This window comes from Anolis sagrei, chromosome 2, assembly GCF_037176765.1.
Source record: "Anolis sagrei isolate rAnoSag1 chromosome 2, rAnoSag1.mat, whole genome shotgun sequence".
NCBI lineage: Eukaryota > Metazoa > Chordata > Lepidosauria > Squamata > Dactyloidae > Anolis > Anolis sagrei.
Genome location: NC_090022.1, coordinates 162,104,213 through 162,122,498, shown reverse-complemented (window position 1 = coordinate 162,122,498; position 18,286 = coordinate 162,104,213). Strand labels below are relative to the sequence as shown.

General features: G+C 40.8%; 1 protein-coding gene across 1 annotated transcript in view; it reads right to left on the bottom strand.

The window, feature by feature from the left end:
• Positions 1-18,286, bottom strand: part of LOC132768040 (venom factor-like) — a 93,358-nt gene that overhangs the window by 53,906 nt on the left and 21,166 nt on the right. Inside the window, exons 7-13 of the mRNA XM_067464017.1 lie at positions 14,387-14,477; positions 11,909-12,011; positions 11,688-11,808; positions 8,033-8,148; positions 5,185-5,331; positions 1,295-1,507; positions 728-922 (exon numbers count right to left, since the gene is read on the bottom strand). Coding sequence (XP_067320118.1) covers positions 728-922; positions 1,295-1,507; positions 5,185-5,331; positions 8,033-8,148; positions 11,688-11,808; positions 11,909-12,011; positions 14,387-14,477 — 986 coding nt within the window. The remainder of the gene's footprint in view (positions 1-727; positions 923-1,294; positions 1,508-5,184; positions 5,332-8,032; positions 8,149-11,687; positions 11,809-11,908; positions 12,012-14,386; positions 14,478-18,286) is intronic.

Below are 18,286 nucleotides of genomic sequence, written 5' to 3'. Positions count from 1 at the left end.
GCCACCACCGAGAAGGCCCTGTCCCTCGTCCCCACCAGACGCGATAGCGAGGGTGGTGGGACCGAGAGCAGGGCCCCTCCAGAAGATCTTAACAACCTTGATGGTTCATAGGGGAGAATCTGTTCAGAAAGGTAAACTGGGCAGGAGTCATTTAGGGATTTATAGGTCAACACCAGCACCAGAATTGTGCTCGGAAGCTAATTGGCAGCCAGTGGAGCTGGCGCAACAGAGGAGTAGTATGCTCCCTGTACCTCGCTCCTGTTAGTAATCTGGCTGCGCTCGTTGGACTAATTGTAGCTTCCAGGCAGTCTTCTGAGGCAACCCCATGTAGAGAGCGTTGCAGTAGTCTATATGGGATGTAACCAGAGCGTGGACCACCATGGCCAAGTCAGACTGCACCCAAGGTATGGGTGCAGCTGACGTACAAGTTTTAATTGTGCAAAAGCTCCCCTGACCACCGCCAAGACCTGGGGTTCCAGGCTCCAAATTTCCATGTGGAATTAATTGCAGAGATGGTTTAGAGGTCCCCCGCCCACTTTCTTCTCTCAATACTTAAAAAGGCTACAAAACAGTCTCCTCAGTAAAGACTGTTTAATCTACAACCCACAATGGGGCACAAGGAACCTTCTTAGAAAAGATCAGAGTTTGCAGACTTTTGCTTGAATACCTCTAAGAGAAGACCTTGTGTTCACATTGAGAAATAATATCAGGAGAAAGGGTGACCTACCGTTCCCATGCAGGTATCCTCCACATCCACCCAGACAGAGTCGGCCACAATCTCCCTGTTTCGCACTTGGTAGTAAGCCACAATTCGGAAGGAAGGTATGAGATTGGGGGTGATGGGCAGAGACATAGTCACTAGATTCTGCCCAGCAGATCTGGGTTGCCTCCCAGCCTTGAGTATCCTCCCTTTACTAAAGATCTGATGATGAACAAGACACATGGATTAATCAAGAGGGTTGGGGGATGGTTTAACCAATGGAAGCCTAACATGGATAAGATAATGACATCAGCATCACACATATACCAGAAATGAAATAAAAATATTTCTACTTTCTCATAAAGTCCTGTGACATTCGTGACTTTGCTTATTTCTGTTGGCTTCACAAAAAGGACCATATTGAGAAGCTGTTCTCAAAGAAGATTGGGATGTAGGAAAGACTACCAGAGCCAGCTTTCCCTTGAGAACTAGACACATGACGTTTCCCCTTCCATTGAAAACAAATGCAAAGTCAACAAACAAATAAAAACAAGAGCCCTGGATTTCCATTGTGCCCAGCCATATTTCACTTACTATGTAGGTGAAATATCTTATTTCGTTCATTGTGTTTAGATTATTGCTTTTTATGTTGAAATTGACAGGTAGGGTGTTCCCAGCCTTGAGGTCTGCAGCTGAAACTGCTAAATGAAGATAGTTTCCAGACCCTCCCTGGGTCTGATAAGCTGTAGCCACCATGGTCTTGGTTGCCTGGCGTTCATCTGAGAGTCTCTCCTGGTTGGTTTTTACCTAGAAGGAGTAAAAAGGATTTAAAATATATTTTAAAAATTATAGTAACTTTTAACTTAATCACTCACCAATCCATAATGAGCCAATGAGGGAAACGTATTATTATTATTATTACTACTACTACTACTACTACTACTATTATTATTATTATTATTATTTGTACCCTGCCACCATCTCGCCAACAGGGACTCGGCGTGGCTTACATGGCCAGCCCAACAACACAGCAACAAAATAAAATCGGAACATAAACAACAACATAATCAATTACATAAAACATACACTATAAAAATATTACAAGCAATAAACAATAGAATAAAACCATTCAAGACATAATACAATGAGTGGGCCACATGTACAAATTAAAATACTGGGGATAAAAACAAAAGTGAGATAGCAGTGGAGCAACTTATTTGTGAGGGAGGAACTCTTCCGAAATGGAGTAAAGGCATAGTGGTCAAGGGAGACAAAATTAGCAAATATCTTGTACCTATCGCGATCTGTGGAGTATCTCTATGATGGGACCTGTTATGAGAACAGCAGAGTAAGATGTGACAGTTAATTGGAAGTTCAGGAAATAACTACAGGTTTCCTCTGAATATAGAAATGTTAGTGAGTGAATTTGGAATATTCTCTGCATCAGTAATGGCAACATTTTCTCATCAAAGGTATTCTTTCATTAGTTGTCATCTATTATGGCTGAGGCCTTATAAGGACAAAGCTTCCCTTTTCTCTTTTTCTTCTAATTGCCTCTTTCTACCACTGAGCCATAGATCTTACTATGAAAGTGTGCCAAGAGAGAATGCTTCTAGAACATGGCCATATAGCCTGAAATACCTACAACAGCCCATTGTGCCAACAGTTTCGCCTCTGTGTCTAGATGATGAGGCAACCTGCAACCACAGTGTTATGGAAATAAATAAAAGATAATCTCATGAAGCATAGGTTCAAATATAGTAATATAGTAATATCATGTTAGGCCGGACCCTGATTTCCTGCAGCCTGCCAATGCATATTTCCAAAACTTCCATAATGCCAAAACTTCAAAACGCCAAAATGCCAAAACTTCTTTCCCTAAGAACAATGCCAAGGACCAGATCTCTGTTTTCCATACAGCAAAACCTGACTCCCTGCACAAAATTTAAGACTCCAAAAGCTCACTTCTTCCTCTTCCCTTGAGAAAGAAACCTCAAAGTGACCAGACTGCTCCCATGTAAATCTGCCACTCTCTGAATACACCATCTCTCTCCTTCCCATGGAGCAGAGTATGGCAGATGGACAGCGTCTCTGTCTGTCACACTTTGAGCATTATTAGACTGAGTCTTTTATAGGAATATTCTGTTGATGTAATCCCAAAGTTGTAAATTAATGATAGACAACTTCCAACCTGGCTCCATCTCAGTTTTCTGGCCAGATGTTGATCTTCTTGATTGGTGTTGATCTTATGTTGACTTCCTTCTTAACATAAGGAATGTTGCAAGCATTTCCTTAACTTGAAAGAACCATTATCACTGTTCTGATCAATTCTCATTAGCAGGTTTTGATCAGAGTTCCAGCAAGCAGGTAGTTAGTCATTGCTGGCCTTAATATTATACTGGTGTTTCCAAAATACATCCATCCATCCATTCATTCCACACATCATTATATCAAATCTGCACATTGGATTTTTTATTACAGTTGTCTCTCACAATCTCTCATTGTGAGGGGAAAAAATTCACAGATGAAAAGCCTGCTTGGGAGGTGTGTGTCCAAAATTGGCAGGAATGTGTTTTAAGCATAAAAGACTACACAGGATAATTCACCTGAGATAGGTATGGATAAGACAGAGGCAACAAGAAGTGAGAGGACATCTACTCCTAGGAAGGGAAATTCACTCCTGAAAGAGTTATCATGGGTAAAAAGTGTCCCTACGGAAACATTATAACCAATTCTTCTTTCGATGATGAGCCAATTTTTTCAAAATCCAATTATCAAAGGGACAGAAAGTGAGGTGAAATCTTTTTAATAGGGATACAGACAGCAAAACAAACAACACATGCTGCCAAAAGCGAATATGTATACATTTTTGGCTGAAGTCATACATAAAAACTGTACCTGTTCCAACTTACAAACAAATTCAGAGCCTAGTATATTGTTTGTAACTTGGGGGCTGCCAGTAGATGCAACAGAGAATAATTTATGACATATACTGCCAGAAAAAAATTCTACTATGCAGGAATAAGCTATTTCAACAGCAATTAATTTACTTTTGCTATTAGCTGGAAAGGCTTTAATTAACCCCTTCCTTGCTCAAGATAACACAGATGAAAATTCTGCAAAAAATGGTGAAGTTTAAAGAATAGCGTTTTGAAACAAAATCAAGACTTAAACAGAATCTCAAAGACATAATATCAAAGCTAAACAAATTTTATCAGTTGCAAAATAAATCCCGGGGGTGGGGGGAGTAACAGACCAGACCAGAGATGAGATCATCAGACCAAGTCAATCAAAGATTTCCAGTTCATAAAAAAGCCACCATTTGAACAACCAGATTTCTATAAACAGATTGGCTATATAAATGAGATGGAAGCAGACAAGCGGAGACAAATTCATCTTCAAAATGAGGTTCAAACAATCCCACATAACATTACAGGGAAGAAGCTGCTGAAGTTTTTAAGTTTTGCTGAAAGAGATGAAAGAGACAGAAGAAAAAATCTGGTTTAAGAGGAATAATCTACAAGAAAGCCCATATAGGCCTTTTGAGAGCCTTTTCTGATGGAGTAAATATGTTAAATTTAAATGAACATATTGTTACTTTATGGATGGCTTGACCTACAAGAAAAACATCGAAACAAAAGGAGAACTTCAGGAGGATTAAAGTAACCTAACATCTTCCTTTTTAATGGAATGGAGTGGATTGATGAAATAAATAAATAGAAAAGGATATATAAAGATGAAGAATTGAACTTTTGATAAAATGTTTAAAGCAGTAATATCATCTCTGGGCAGATGGAACATGGAAGATGAAGGAGGGAATATAATAATAAGATATATTGATATTATATTGAAAAAATGTTGAAATACATTACAATTATTTGATGGGGGAAATACAGGGGGGGGAGATAATATAGCATGATATAATTAATCTAAATGTATCTAAATTTTAAGGGAGTAAAAGTGGGTGAAATATTAAGGTCATAATCCAAATATGAAGTTATTACAAGTCAAAAGAATGGGAAATCTAGTCAAAAGTGATAAATTGTTTATATATCAATTTTTAATTTTTTGTCTTACATATATTTAGCAGAAGTTGAAAAGTGGTGAGAAAAGCGGTCTATAAATACTGTAAATAAAATAAATAAATAAACAAGAGGTATATATAATAGTTTGATAGTTGCCTTTGCTTGAGAAGGGAAAAGTAAGTCGTGTTTTTAATATGTGTGTGTGTGTGCTTGTAATTTTTTGCGTGTGTAGTTTTACTATTTTTTGGTTTTAGTTTAGTTTATTGTATATTCAACAAACTAAACTAAACTATCCTAATAAGTAAGGTGGTATTTGGATATTGATTCTTGTTGAGAAGGATAGACTGTGAGAATGGGATACTGTGGCGGTTTTGTTTTGGCATTTGTATTTGTATTTTGTTGTGGTTTTTTGCTTATAAATTACAAGGGGGGACGAAAGATACTCTCACAGTGACTCACAGTGATTCTTAGCTCTTGTGCGTCTGCTGGTGTGTTCAGGATCAGCTTGGCTGTCCCATCGTTCTGGGTAGTTGCCTCAGCCCGAATGGGCTCTGATACCACAGGGATACGGGCAGCTGGGGAACCATCAGGGTTGGTGATGAACACCTGTGAAGCAATTTCAAGAAGGAGAAGGAGAAGGGAAAGGGGAAGGGGAAGGGGAAGAGGAAGAGGAAGAGGAAGAAGAGGAAGGAGAAGGAGAAGAAGTAGTTACCCACCTCTATCCCAGCTTGAGGCAGGGTACAACAAAAGAAAAACATATCAATATAAAACACATACTATAAAATACATATATTAAAATACATGGTACCAAATTAAAATACAGTAGTAATAGGAAGTAAATTTAAATGCATAGTTGAAAGTTGAGTGGATAGGGTTTCCAGAAGAGATGGGTCTCTACTTGTCTTTTGAATCCTGATACTTTATTTAGCTGTTGGAGCTCCTCTGGCAGGTCATTCCACAGTCTAGGGGCAACCAGGTGACCACTGACAGTCAGATTCTGGTTGATTTGAGTAAACGTCCCCTAGAGAACCTAAGTGCCGTAAGGGGTGGATTATACAGGTAACTTCAGATCTTGTAGGTAACCTGGATACATACCATGTAGGGCTATGAAGGTTAGATCCAACACTTTGTAGATTTCCCAGAAACTAATTAGCAATCAGTGGAGTGACTTTAGGATGGGTGTGATACATTCACTACTAGATGTTTCCATAACCAATCTGGCTGCCATATTTTGAAATAATTGACAATTCATAACTTGGAACACAGGTAGCCCAAAGTACAGCACATTGCAAAAGTACAATCTTGAGGTTACCAGCACGTGAAACCACCATCTTTATGTCTTTTGATTCTAGGAAAGGTTGCAGCTGGCATATCAGTAAAATCTGGTAGTAAGCACTCCTGATGGTCACAAATATCTGGGCTGATCTTAGAAAAGACAGATTCAGGAGCACTCCCAAGCTGCAAACACAGACTTTTGTGTGTGTGCATGCATAACCCCAACCAGGAATGGTTGGCATGCTTCTGACCCCAGGTTAAGACTTTTCATGGCAAGCACCTGTCTTATCGGGATTCAGTTTCATTTTTTGTTTTTTTTTTCAAGCAGCAAATTACCTCCTCCAGGCATTCATTCAGAGGAGACATGCTGTCCTTAGCTGTTTCTGAAGGCATATATCTTCTGAGAAATATATTTGGGTGTTATCAGCTACTGATAGTACCTTCCTCCATGCCTCTCTTCCTGTGGTTTCATGTTAATGTTAAAAAGCACTGGTGACAAAATGGCACCTTGTGAGATGCCATACAATAGCTTTTTTGTTTGTTTTTTGAAGAGCAGATATCCACAAGCATCACCACTTGGACAGGGAATTGGAGACAACACAGTGCCTCTGATTCCCAAACTCCCCAGGTGAATGATGATATCAAGAGCTTCTGAAATATCTAAAAGCACCAACAGGGCCACACTGTACCTATCAGAGTTGAGATGGAGATCATTCACCATGGTGACCATAGCAGTCTCAACTCCATATCCTGCTCTTCAGAGTTTGCCAGTTTGATATGGGTCAAGGAAGGGCATGTCATCAAGTACTGCCTTCCCTATTATTATTATAATATTATTATTATTATAACTTTATTTGTATCCCGCTAGCATCTCCCGAAGGACTTGATGTGGCTTACACAGGCCGAAGCCTCAAAACACAATACAACAAAACAATACCTAAAGCAAATTAAAAACAGTTAAGCAAAATAAACAACAACAATAACAATACATCGAGACATTTTAAAACTGGGCCGGCCAGAGTAGTGGGTACAGGATTAAAAGTGCTGAAGTGGCGGGTGAATGTAGGATTATAAAGTAAGTGCAGTGTGCAGTGTGCAGTGATCTTAGTTCTGCTAAAGTGCTTCTAGGACTTGGTATTGGGGTTCCTAATCTGAGAAGGCACATCGGAACAGCCAGGTTTTCAAATTCTTTCTGAAGACTGCCAATGTAGGGGCCTGTCTAAGATCTTTTGGGAGGGCGTTCCAAAGTCGCGGGGCGACCACAGAAAAGGCCCTGTCTCGCGTCCCCACCAAGCGCGTTTGCGACGCAGGCGGGATCACGAGCAGGGCCTCTCCAGATGACCGAAGTGAACATGTGGGTTCGTAGACGGAGATGCGGTCACGCAGGTAGGGTGGTCCCAAACCGTTCAGGGCTTTGTAGGTAAGCACCTGCACCTTAAATTGGGCTCAGAAAATAAACAGCAGCCAGTGGAGCTCCTTAAACAGGAGGGTTGACCTCTCTCTGTAATGAGCCCCGGTTAGCATCCTGGCTGCTGCCCGTTGGACCAGTTGGAATTTCCAAGCCGTTTTCAAGGGCAGCCCTACATAGAGCGCATTGCAATAAACCAATCTAGAGGTGACCAAGGCGTGGACCACCCCGGCCAGATCAGCCTAAGGGATGCATTGATAATTTATTGTATTTGGATTGAATTGAATTTCACTCCAGATGAGCAGCCAAGGAGAGCACGGATCGAGAAAATAGGTTGTCCTTCCTACTTGTCCACATCAGAAGTACTCACTAATTGAAACTGATCAAGTGTAATTCCACTCAAGACTTGCTGGGCACTTCATTATCAACTTTTGCTCCAAGGACAGTATCTAAGTCAGATTTTAGGCAGAAGATTTCAAACTAGATTATAATGTCTGTCTAGAACTGGCCCAAAATCACTTTCCCCAGGATATCAGTAACATCAGAGATTTCCAAGGGCTCCTTGAGTGTCCAGCACCTCTGGAACTGGACCATGAGACGAAAGAGGAATTCGCTTAATATTACCATTAGTTCATAGGGCATTCCTGGCTTGAAGAACTTTGGGGTTTTTGTGAAGAGGATCTGATAGGGAGACGTCACTATATTAATGCCACCCCTCTCAGCCACCACCATGTCACTTCCTGAAGAAAAATGGGTGAGGGGGCGGGATGACAACAAAAAATTAAAATTGTTAGAAGGGAAGAAAATGTTGAGAGAATACACACAGTGCATACAACTGCAGTACATGCCACTTTCAAACCTCTTCTCCTCAGAGAACATTTCCACATAAGCTTATATGTCAAAGGAGGCCTGTGGATTGAACCACGTATAGAAACGTACATATTGTGGAAAAAGATCACAGAAAACTGACATATTAGCCCACAAAAATAAAGGGGTTATACAGAAAAATCAATGTAGCAAATAATTTCATAATATAACAACGGAACGGTTACCAGATAGCCAGTTCACTCAGAGTGCATTGAATTAATTTGAATTAACACGGTAGAATTAATGCATTGAATTAAAGTCCATTGGCAGTTTAAATGCCAATGGATTTTAAATGGAGCCCCTGGTGGCGCAGTGGGTTAAACCGCTGAGCTGCTGAACTTGCTGACTGAAAGGCCAGTGGTTCGAATCCGGGGAGAGGGATGAGCTCCTGCTGTTAACCCCAACTTCTGCCAACCTAGCTGTTCAAAAACATTTAAATGTGAGTAGGTCAATAGGTACCTTGACTGTGCTCCATACAGTCATGCCTGTCACATGACCTTGGTGGTGTCTTCAGACGCCAGCTCTTAGTCTTAAAAATGGAGATGAGCACCACCCCCCAGAGTCAGACACGACTAGACTTAATGTCAACGGGAAACCTTTACCTTTACTTTAAATGCCATGGCTCAATGCTTAGAATTTGTCATTTTCAACATCTTTATCAATGACTTGAACGACGGAATAGAGGGCATGCTTCAAATTGTGGACAACACCAAATTGTAAGTGATAACTAATAACTCAGACCCAGAAGATAGGATCAGAATCCAAAATGACCTTGACAGATTAGAGAGCTGATCCAGAAATAACAAAATGAATTTCAACAGAGAGAAATGTCAAGTACTACACTTTGGCAATAAAAATGAAATGTACAGATACACGATGGGTGACACCTGGCTTGAAAACAGTCCATGTGAAAGGGATCTAGAAATCTTAGTAGACCACAAGCGGAACATGAGTCAATAGTGTCAGTGCTATTCTAGGCTGCATGAATAAGAGTATAGTATCAAAAACTGAGTGAAGCGATAGTCCAACTTTATTCTGTTCAGTCAGAATTCACCTGGAATACTGTACCATTTCTGGCCACCACAATTCAAGAAGGATATTTGCAAGCTGGAACATGTCCAGAGAAGGCTGACTAAAATGATCAAAGGTGGCTGAGTGAGATGGGTATGTTTAGCTTGGAGAAAATAAGTCTGAGAGGGACACGATAGCCATGTTTAAATATTTGAAAGGATGTCACATTGAGGAGGGGGCAAGCTTTTTTTAATCTGTTTTACTGTTATTGATGTTTACTATTGTTTATTATTGTTACTTCTATACACCCCGCCACTTGCTGTCTCTCATTTCCATTATCTGCTTGCTTCTCAAATTGGCAAAACTCAAGACATTCCTTACAATTCAGGTGTTCCATATAGGAATTCCATTTGTTAACACAAAAATGTTTCAGATAAATTCCTAATTTTTATTCTGAAAAAACGATTAAAAATATTTCATTAGTGATAATTTTATACCAAATCAAGTTCCTAAAATAACAAAAATATTTTAAACCATACAATATTGCATTTTTATTTTTTTTCCAAAAATAAAACATTTAATTTGAAAAAATATAACTAAATTTGTTCTAATTTTTTTAGAAATTTCACATGTCTGATCATGTCTGCATTTTATAGGTGAGCACTGGAAAACATTGTGTTTTGTAAGAGCTGAAAATGGTCTTGTCAGTTAACTAAAGATTAGCATTTGAGTCCTCTGGATTGAAGGATGTGTTCTTATCAGTGTGTTTTTTCTCATGGGAGGACTTATGAGAAAAAAAATACATGGTAAGAATACATCCTTCAATCCAGTGGACTCAAATACTAATCTTTATGATTTATACAGGTGGGTTCTGGTGTTCTGTGAAAGTGCCTTTGGCAATTTTAAAGGTGCCACCTTCCCCATTTTTCCTTAAACTCTTGGTTGTGAGCTTTCAGCAAAGACAGAATTTCCCACAAGGCAAAATTTTGCACAAGTGTCTCCATTTTCCCTCCGTTTTGCTGGATTGACTTTTGTAAATTTGACTGTTTGAAGATTTGATCAAAATGTTCTCTCTAGGAATTTCTAAGTCTTCCAGCATGACTCTATGGCCTATTTCTGCTAGAAGCTGACTATAGAGTCGTGATGAAGGACATAGAGATTCCTAGAGAAAGGTTCTCTCAGATTAGTTTTTTAAAGTATTTTTATTTACTTTTAAAAACTTTTACAGGGGTTCTGTACTTTAACAAATGTGGAGATCTCACTATACCTGATCCAGAAATACAGATCAGATACTGATTGATAATAATAATAATAAACCTTTATTTGTACCCCGCTACCATCTCCCGAAGGACTCGGTGCGGCTTACAAGAGGCCGAGCCCACATACAACAATAAAACAACAACAACAACAACACAATAACTCAAAAAACAAAGCAATAGCAAAAAATAACAATACATGAACAACATCCAATAATGCAATTAAAATAATGATCGGACCAGATGTAATAATTAAAATTAAAAATGCTGGGCATGACAAGATGGGGTGTTTGGAGGGGGATGGGCATGCAGATATCCTGGATCTCTAATAAAGTGCGTTGGGACATAATGCTAGAAGTTTCCTTATTCTGGAAAGGCACACTGGAACAACCATGTTTTCAAGCTCCTCCTAAAGATAGCTAGCGATGGGGCCTGCCTGATGTCCTTAGGGAGAGAGTTCCAGAGTCGAGGGGCCACCACCAAGAAGGCCCTATCCCTCATCCCCACCAGTCACGCTTGCGATGCTGGTGGGATCGTCAGCAGGGCCTCTCCAGATGAACGAAGAGATTGTGTGGTTTTGTACACAGAGATGCGATCACGCAGGTAGGCGGGTCACAAACCGTTTAGGGCTTTGTAGGTAAGCACCTGCACCTTGAATTGGGACCGGAAAATGAAAGGCAGCCAGTGGAGCTCCTTAAACAGGAGGGTTGACCTCTCTCTGTAAGGAGCACCAGTTAACAACCTGGCCACCGATCGTTGGACCAATTGAAATTTCCGGGCCATTTTCAAGGGCAGCCCCACATAGAGTGCATTACAGTAGTCCAACCTGGAAGTGACTAAGGCATGGACCACCCTGGCCAGATCCGCCTTCACGAGGTACGGTCGCAGTTGGCACACAAGTCTTAATTGTGTGAAGGCCCTCTCAGCCACCACCGACGCCTGAGCTTCAAGTGACAGTGATGAGTCCAGGAGGACACCCAAACTGCGGACCTGTGACTTCAGGGGGAGTGTAACCCCGTCCAGCACAGGTTGCCACCCTATACCCCAATCCTCTCATGATATGAAAAACACCTACTATGGCAAAGTGCCAAGTTCCCTTTATGAGACTTCTGCCAATACGTGTGACTTCGGAAGCCACGACTCACCTGATTCTGTCATCACTGTTACAGAGATGTAAAGAGAGTGCCCAACAAGCTCATTAAGGTTGCGAAATCGGGTCTGGAACATGTCTCTTGATAGCACTGCATCGGCTCTCCCATTTTGAATCTATAAACAAGATTTTAAAAACATAAAAAGAAAATCAAAGCCATATTTCTAAACTTCTTTCCCTCTCCTCATGCCGAAATATAGGGAGGGATCTTCTTACTGGAATTCTCCTCAGTGAATCTGGAATGCTTTTTTTCTCATCATCAATTTTCACTCCAAAGAGGACAAAGGCGACACCTTCTACATTCTGCTTGTAAAGGTACCTGAAAGAACACCATGAAACAAAGACATTTTTGCTCACATTGATTTTGTTAGCATGGCACATAGAGGCAAGACATTTGCATTTGCTTTCAAATGAGGTTGCATAGAGCAGTGGTTCTCAATCTGTGGGTCCCCAGATTGAGAACCCAGAAGAAGAAGACAATCCCACCCTGATATCACTGGCATAGAAGACCTAGGATCCTTGCACTAGGTAAGCTGCAGCACCATGGTGTCATCACAGACTTCCAATATATTTGGCTGTCAATAACAAGGAAGTGGCAGAACTGCAATGGATATCACACAGTGATTATCCTGTGTCTATGCTGGTTTTCTACTGGTGTAAAATAAAGAAAGACCTCAGCCCCTCTTGCCATAATGCTTTCTTTGGGCCCTTCCACACTGCCATATAACCCAGAATATCAAGGCAGAAAATTCCACGATACCTGCTTTGAACTGGGTTATCTGTGACCGTACCTCGCGAAGGCGGATCTGGCCGGAGTGGTCCATGCCTTGGTCACCTCCAGATTGGACTACTGCAATGCGCTCTACATGGGGCTGCCCTTGAAGACGGCTCGGAAGCTCCAACTGGTCCAACGATCAGCAGCCAGGATGCTAACTGGGGCCCCTTACAGAGAGAGGTCCACCCTCCTGTTCAAGGAGCTCCGCTGGCTGCCATTTATTTTCTGAGCCCAATTCAAGGTGCAGGTGCTTACCTACAAAGCCCTGAACGATTTGGGACCAGCCTACCTGCGTGACCGCATTTCCATCTACGAACCCACACGTTCGCTTCGGTCATCTGGAGAGGCCCTGCTCGTGATCCCACCGGCGTCGCAAGCGTGCTTGGTGGGGACGCGGGACAGGGCCTTTTCCGTGGTGGCCCCCCGACTCTGGAACACCCTCCCCAAAGACCTTAGACAGGCCCCTACATTGGCTGTCTTCAGAAAGAAATTGAAGACCTGGCTTTTCCAATGCGCCTTCCCAGATTAGGAAATCTCCACCACCAAGTCCCACAAGCACTTTATCAGAACCAATGATTGCTGCACATCGCACATCGCACTTGCCCTGGAAGCCCTATATACACCTCCTGTCACATCAACACTTTTAATCTTGTACCCATTGCTCTGGCCCGGCCCAGTTTTATTGTGTTTAGTGTATTGTGCCTGTTGTTTATTTTGCTTTATTCTGTTTTTAATTGTTTGATTTGCTTAGATTGTATTGTTGTGTTGTGTGTTGAGGCCTCGGCCTGTGTAAGCCGCATCGAATCCTTCGGGAGATGCTAGCGGGGTACAAATAAAGTTTAATAATAATAATAATAATAATAATAATAATAATAATAATCTGAGTCCACACTGCCATACATTCCAGTTCAAAGCAGAACATGTGGGATTACTAACACTAACAATACATATATTATATTGAACTAAACATTTGAATTCCAGCTTTCACCTTATTGGCACCTATTAACTATTCAAATTCTTTCCCCTAAATATAAATATAGCACAACCTACTTCAACATGTAACTTTTAAAAGTATTTTGGATAACTAATTGTTTTTGTATGCCTTTAGGCAATTTTGTCTTATTGCAATCCTAAGGCAGTCCTATCAGAAGGTTGCTCTGAAGGAGGCCTGCTTTTGCCATCCTCTGAGGCTGAAAGAGTGTGACCTGTCACAGGTCTTTTAGTAGGTTTCCATGGCTGAGCAAGCATTTAAACCAGAGGTCTTCAAACTTTTTAAACAGAGGGCCAAGTCACAGTCCCTCAAACTGTTGGAGAGCTGGATTATAATTTGAAGGAAAAAAACCATGAATTCCTATGCACACTGCACATATCTTATTTGTGGTGCCAAAACAAAACACCACTTGAAAACAATACAATAATTAAAATGAAGAATAATTTTAACAAATATAAGCTTATTAGTATTTCAATGGGAAGTGTGGACCAGCTTTTGGCTGAGGAGATAGGATTGTTGTGTGCTTTCAAGTCGCTTCAAACTTAGGTTGACCCTGAGCGAGGGCTGAGTAAGTGACCTTGGAGGGCCGTATCCGGTCCCCGGGCCTTAGTTTGAGGAGCCCTGATTTATACTATGGTCTACTGACTCGAATGGTCAACCATTCAAGTCGCTGCATCACATTGAAAATCTCCTATTAACTGTGTTTCACACAAGAGAGCTGTGCATCGAGGATGTGGTTTATCCCTGACCTACGTATCTGCTGAAAAAAATGTGTGAGTGAGGTAGGACTATTGTATGATAACAACTTTCCCTGGAAACATACTTAGTGTAGATCAGTATGCAAATTATATCTTTCCGCAAAGTATTGTGTAATTGGCTTCTTCTCATTTTTTTCTCATTTTTTCCCCACAGCTGCACATACACCCACCTCGCCGTGATGGCCACATTGAAATTTCTGTCAGTGTCAACATAGTAAAACTTCTCTTGTGGTTCAACATTAACTTCAAAGCTTGGCAATACTGGAGAAAACAGGGAGAATAGGAAGAGTCAAACATTTACGAAAGTAAAGAAGATGTATGAGATTTTGGACTTTATTACACAAAGCTGTATAATCAATAATAGCAATTAAATCCCTGCATGAGCACCATCATTATCTCACATCTCAGCATTCACGCAGAGATGTGGACCTGTACTTCTCTTTCATCATTTATTTATTTACCGTATTTTTTTTTTGTCGTGTCAGGGGCGACCTGAGAAACTGCAAGTTGCTTCTGGTGTGAGAGAATTGGCCGTTTGCAAGGACGTTGCCCATGGGACACCCGGATGATTTGATGTTTTATCATCCTTGTGGGAGCTGGAGCTGATAGCTGATAGAGGCAGCTATCAGAGGGAGCTGGAGCTGGAGCTGATAGAGGCAGCTCATCCGCGCTCTCCCCGGATTCAATCCTGCGACCTGTCGGTCTTCAGTCCTGCCAGCACAGGGGTTTAACCCACTGCGCCACCAGGGGTTCCTTATTTATATACCGCCTTTCTCAGCCCAAAGGCGACTCAAGGCGGTTTTCAGTCGGCACAATTCATAACTTCATAGCCCCACCAAGCCACATTTCCACTGCTCTGCCATTCTTTTACAGCAATTTCTTGATGGAGGTAAAATGAATTAAAAAATCAAATACAAGTGAACACTTTAGAAAAACTACTGATTCTGAAATAGTGAGAGAGATGTGTGAAAGCACCGGGATTGTGGCGCAGCTGGCTGAGTGTCAGCTGCATTAAGATCACTCTGACCAAAAGGTCACGAGTTCGAAGCCAGCCCGGGTTGGAGTGGGTTTCCAACCAATTGTGTGTAGCCTGTTGTCAACCTTTGCAACCCAAAAGACAGTTGCATCTATCAAGTAGGAAAATAAGGTACCACCTTAAAGTGTGGGGAGGCTAAATTAACTGATTTATGAGGCCATAAAGAAGACTCCAGCAAAGCATTCCAGCAGGGAAGCATGCGGGGAATGTGGAAGTGCTTCATCAGCGTCGCAGATGGACGATGAAAACAACAGCTCCCCTGGCGGCCAGAAAAAAAGTTAAATAGCCTCTGTGTATGTCTCTATATGTTTGTATGTCAAAAAGTGGCATTGAATGTTTGCCATATATGTGTACACTGTTATCTGCCCTGAGTCTCCTGCAGGGTGAGAAGGGCGGAATATAAAAGCTGTAAATAAATAAATAAATAAATAAAGAGGAAATTGTAGTGGAGTAGAACCGCAATCTGTGACATCACTTCAGAAGTGTAACAGCTCCATCACACTTGGTAGGTGATAGTAAAATAGTGTATCATATAAGCCGACCCAAATATAAGCCAAGGTGCCTATTTTTATCACAAAAAAACAAGGAAAATGTATTGACTTAAGTATAAGCCGAGGGTGGGAAATGCAGCAGCATTTTCAAAAATAAAAAAATAGATACCAATAAAATTACATTAATTGAGATATCAGTAGGTTAAATGTTTTTGAATATTTACACAAAACTGTAATTTAAAATAAGACTGTCCAACTCTGATTAAATCATTATTTTAATTTTCTTCAATGTAAATGTGCTTACGTATCCTTCCAATAATAATAAATAGAGTAAAATAACAAATGTAATAATAACAATAATGAGTAAAATAATAAATGTAATAATGACAGTAATACATAGAACAAAATAATAAATGTAATAATAATAATAAATAGAGTAAAATAATAAATGTAGTAATAACAGAGTAAACTAATCAACGTAATAATAACAATAATAGAGTAAAATAATAAATGTAATAATAACAAAAATAAAGAGTACAATAATAAATGTAATAATAATGATTCAGCTAGTCCAGCGCGCGGCAGCCATGTTACTAACAGGAGCGGGACGCAGGGAGCACACAACGCCCTTGTTGTTCCAGCTCCACTGGCTGCCGATCTGCTACCGGGCCCAATTTAAGGTGCTGGTGTTATCCTACAAAGCCCTAAATGGTTCCGGTCCAAAATACCTTTCAGACCACATCTCGGCCTATGAGCCCACAAGGGCCTTGAGATCGTCTGGGGAGGCCCTTCTCTCGATCCCGCCTGCTTCACAGGCACGTCTGGTGGGGACGAGAGAGAGGGCCTTCTCGGTGGTGGCCCCCCGGCTGTGGAACACCCTCCCTGTTGACATCAGACAGGTGCCCTCCCTTATGTCTTTCCGTAAGAGCCTAAAGACATGGCTATTTGAGAAGGCATTTAACTGAGTGCTACATTAACTGGTAATGACAACTGGAACGGAAGATGGATTACGAGATTGGTTATGATTCTACGATAAGACGGAGCGGATTATTTTAGTGTAATTATATGATTGTGTATTAGTGATATGTTGGTTTTTTCGTATGGCTTTATTGTAAATTGTCTTTTATATGTTGTACACCGCCGTGAGTCGCCCTAGGGCTGAGAACGGCGGTCAACAAATGCAGCAAATAAATAAATAAATAAATAAATAAATAAATAAATTCCCATCTCAAATTTCATCACATTGTGTACTGCAGGCACGTTGTTGAAACCTGACACTGAAAGCCTATATTTTTTCACCATCCTCACAATGTTTCTACACATTTTCTAGCTAGAAAGAACTCCTTTGAAAGACTTCATTAACTGACATATGCGTGTATATGGATCTTAACTTTTATTATATCATTAAAACATCTCTCTGTTTACTAGAAATAGAAGAAACAAATCACACATTATATGCTGAGCCAAATCTAGGTTTGATTCAGAACATGTGAACTGTGACTCCTTATAGCTCCACAACACATCTTTATGATATACACAGTTTGCATATTAAAACAGATGCTCAAATAGTCTCTAATGTGTTCCTTTACACACCAGAAATGAACATGACCTTTCATAGCTTATGGAAAAGAGAAGCAGAGTGTTCAGCTAGAGATGCAGGCTGAGTCTGGGTCACTCTGTCAAAAGAGAAGCAGAGAAAGGTACATGGGGAGCGAGGGAGGAACAGAGAAAGGGGAGCTGGGTTGCTGTGCGGAGAGGTAAGGGTCCTGGCAGGAAGGGGTGGAGCTGAAAAACTCACCTGATATATTGTCGAAGGCTTTCATGGCCGGAATCACTGGGTTGTTGTAGGTTTTTTTCGGGCTGTATGGCCATGGTCTAGAGGCATGCCTCTAGACCCATGATGGCGAACCTATGACATGCATGTCAGCACTGGCATGCATAACCATTTTTGATGACCTTATTCTCAGTGTTAAATAAATAATATCAAAACCATCAAAAGAAACAGATTGACAGATAATGTTAGTAGCACTTGCTTGGGCTTGAAGTGTACAAAATACCAACCTTCAATTGAAGATTTAGTCAATGAAATTCAGCAACAAAAAAGTCACTGATAAGCAGCTTAGTTAAAGAATTTCCCCTCTCCCTCACTTATCTTAGTTTACGGCAACCCACACAAGTTAAATAATATCAAGACCAGCAAAAGAAACTGACTGAAGGATGAACAAAGAAGTCACTAAGCAGGTAAGTTAAATAATTAGTTTTTGGGTTATTAAATACGGTTATATATTACAATTATGCACAGGCCTGTGGCGAGGGGGGGGAGGTTAGGGATTCAACCCCCCTCCCCCTGAAATGTTTCAGATTTTTTAAAAAACCTGGTTTACTCATGAATTTTAACTGGTTAACCAAATTCCCATGCTAAATCTATGAGATGCAAAAAATTAAGAGTCCCTCCAGAACTGGAAGCACTATCTCAGGCAAATATTGACAATTTATTCACACTGTCATTATTCACACTATTGCAGCAATAGCCCATGTAGCGA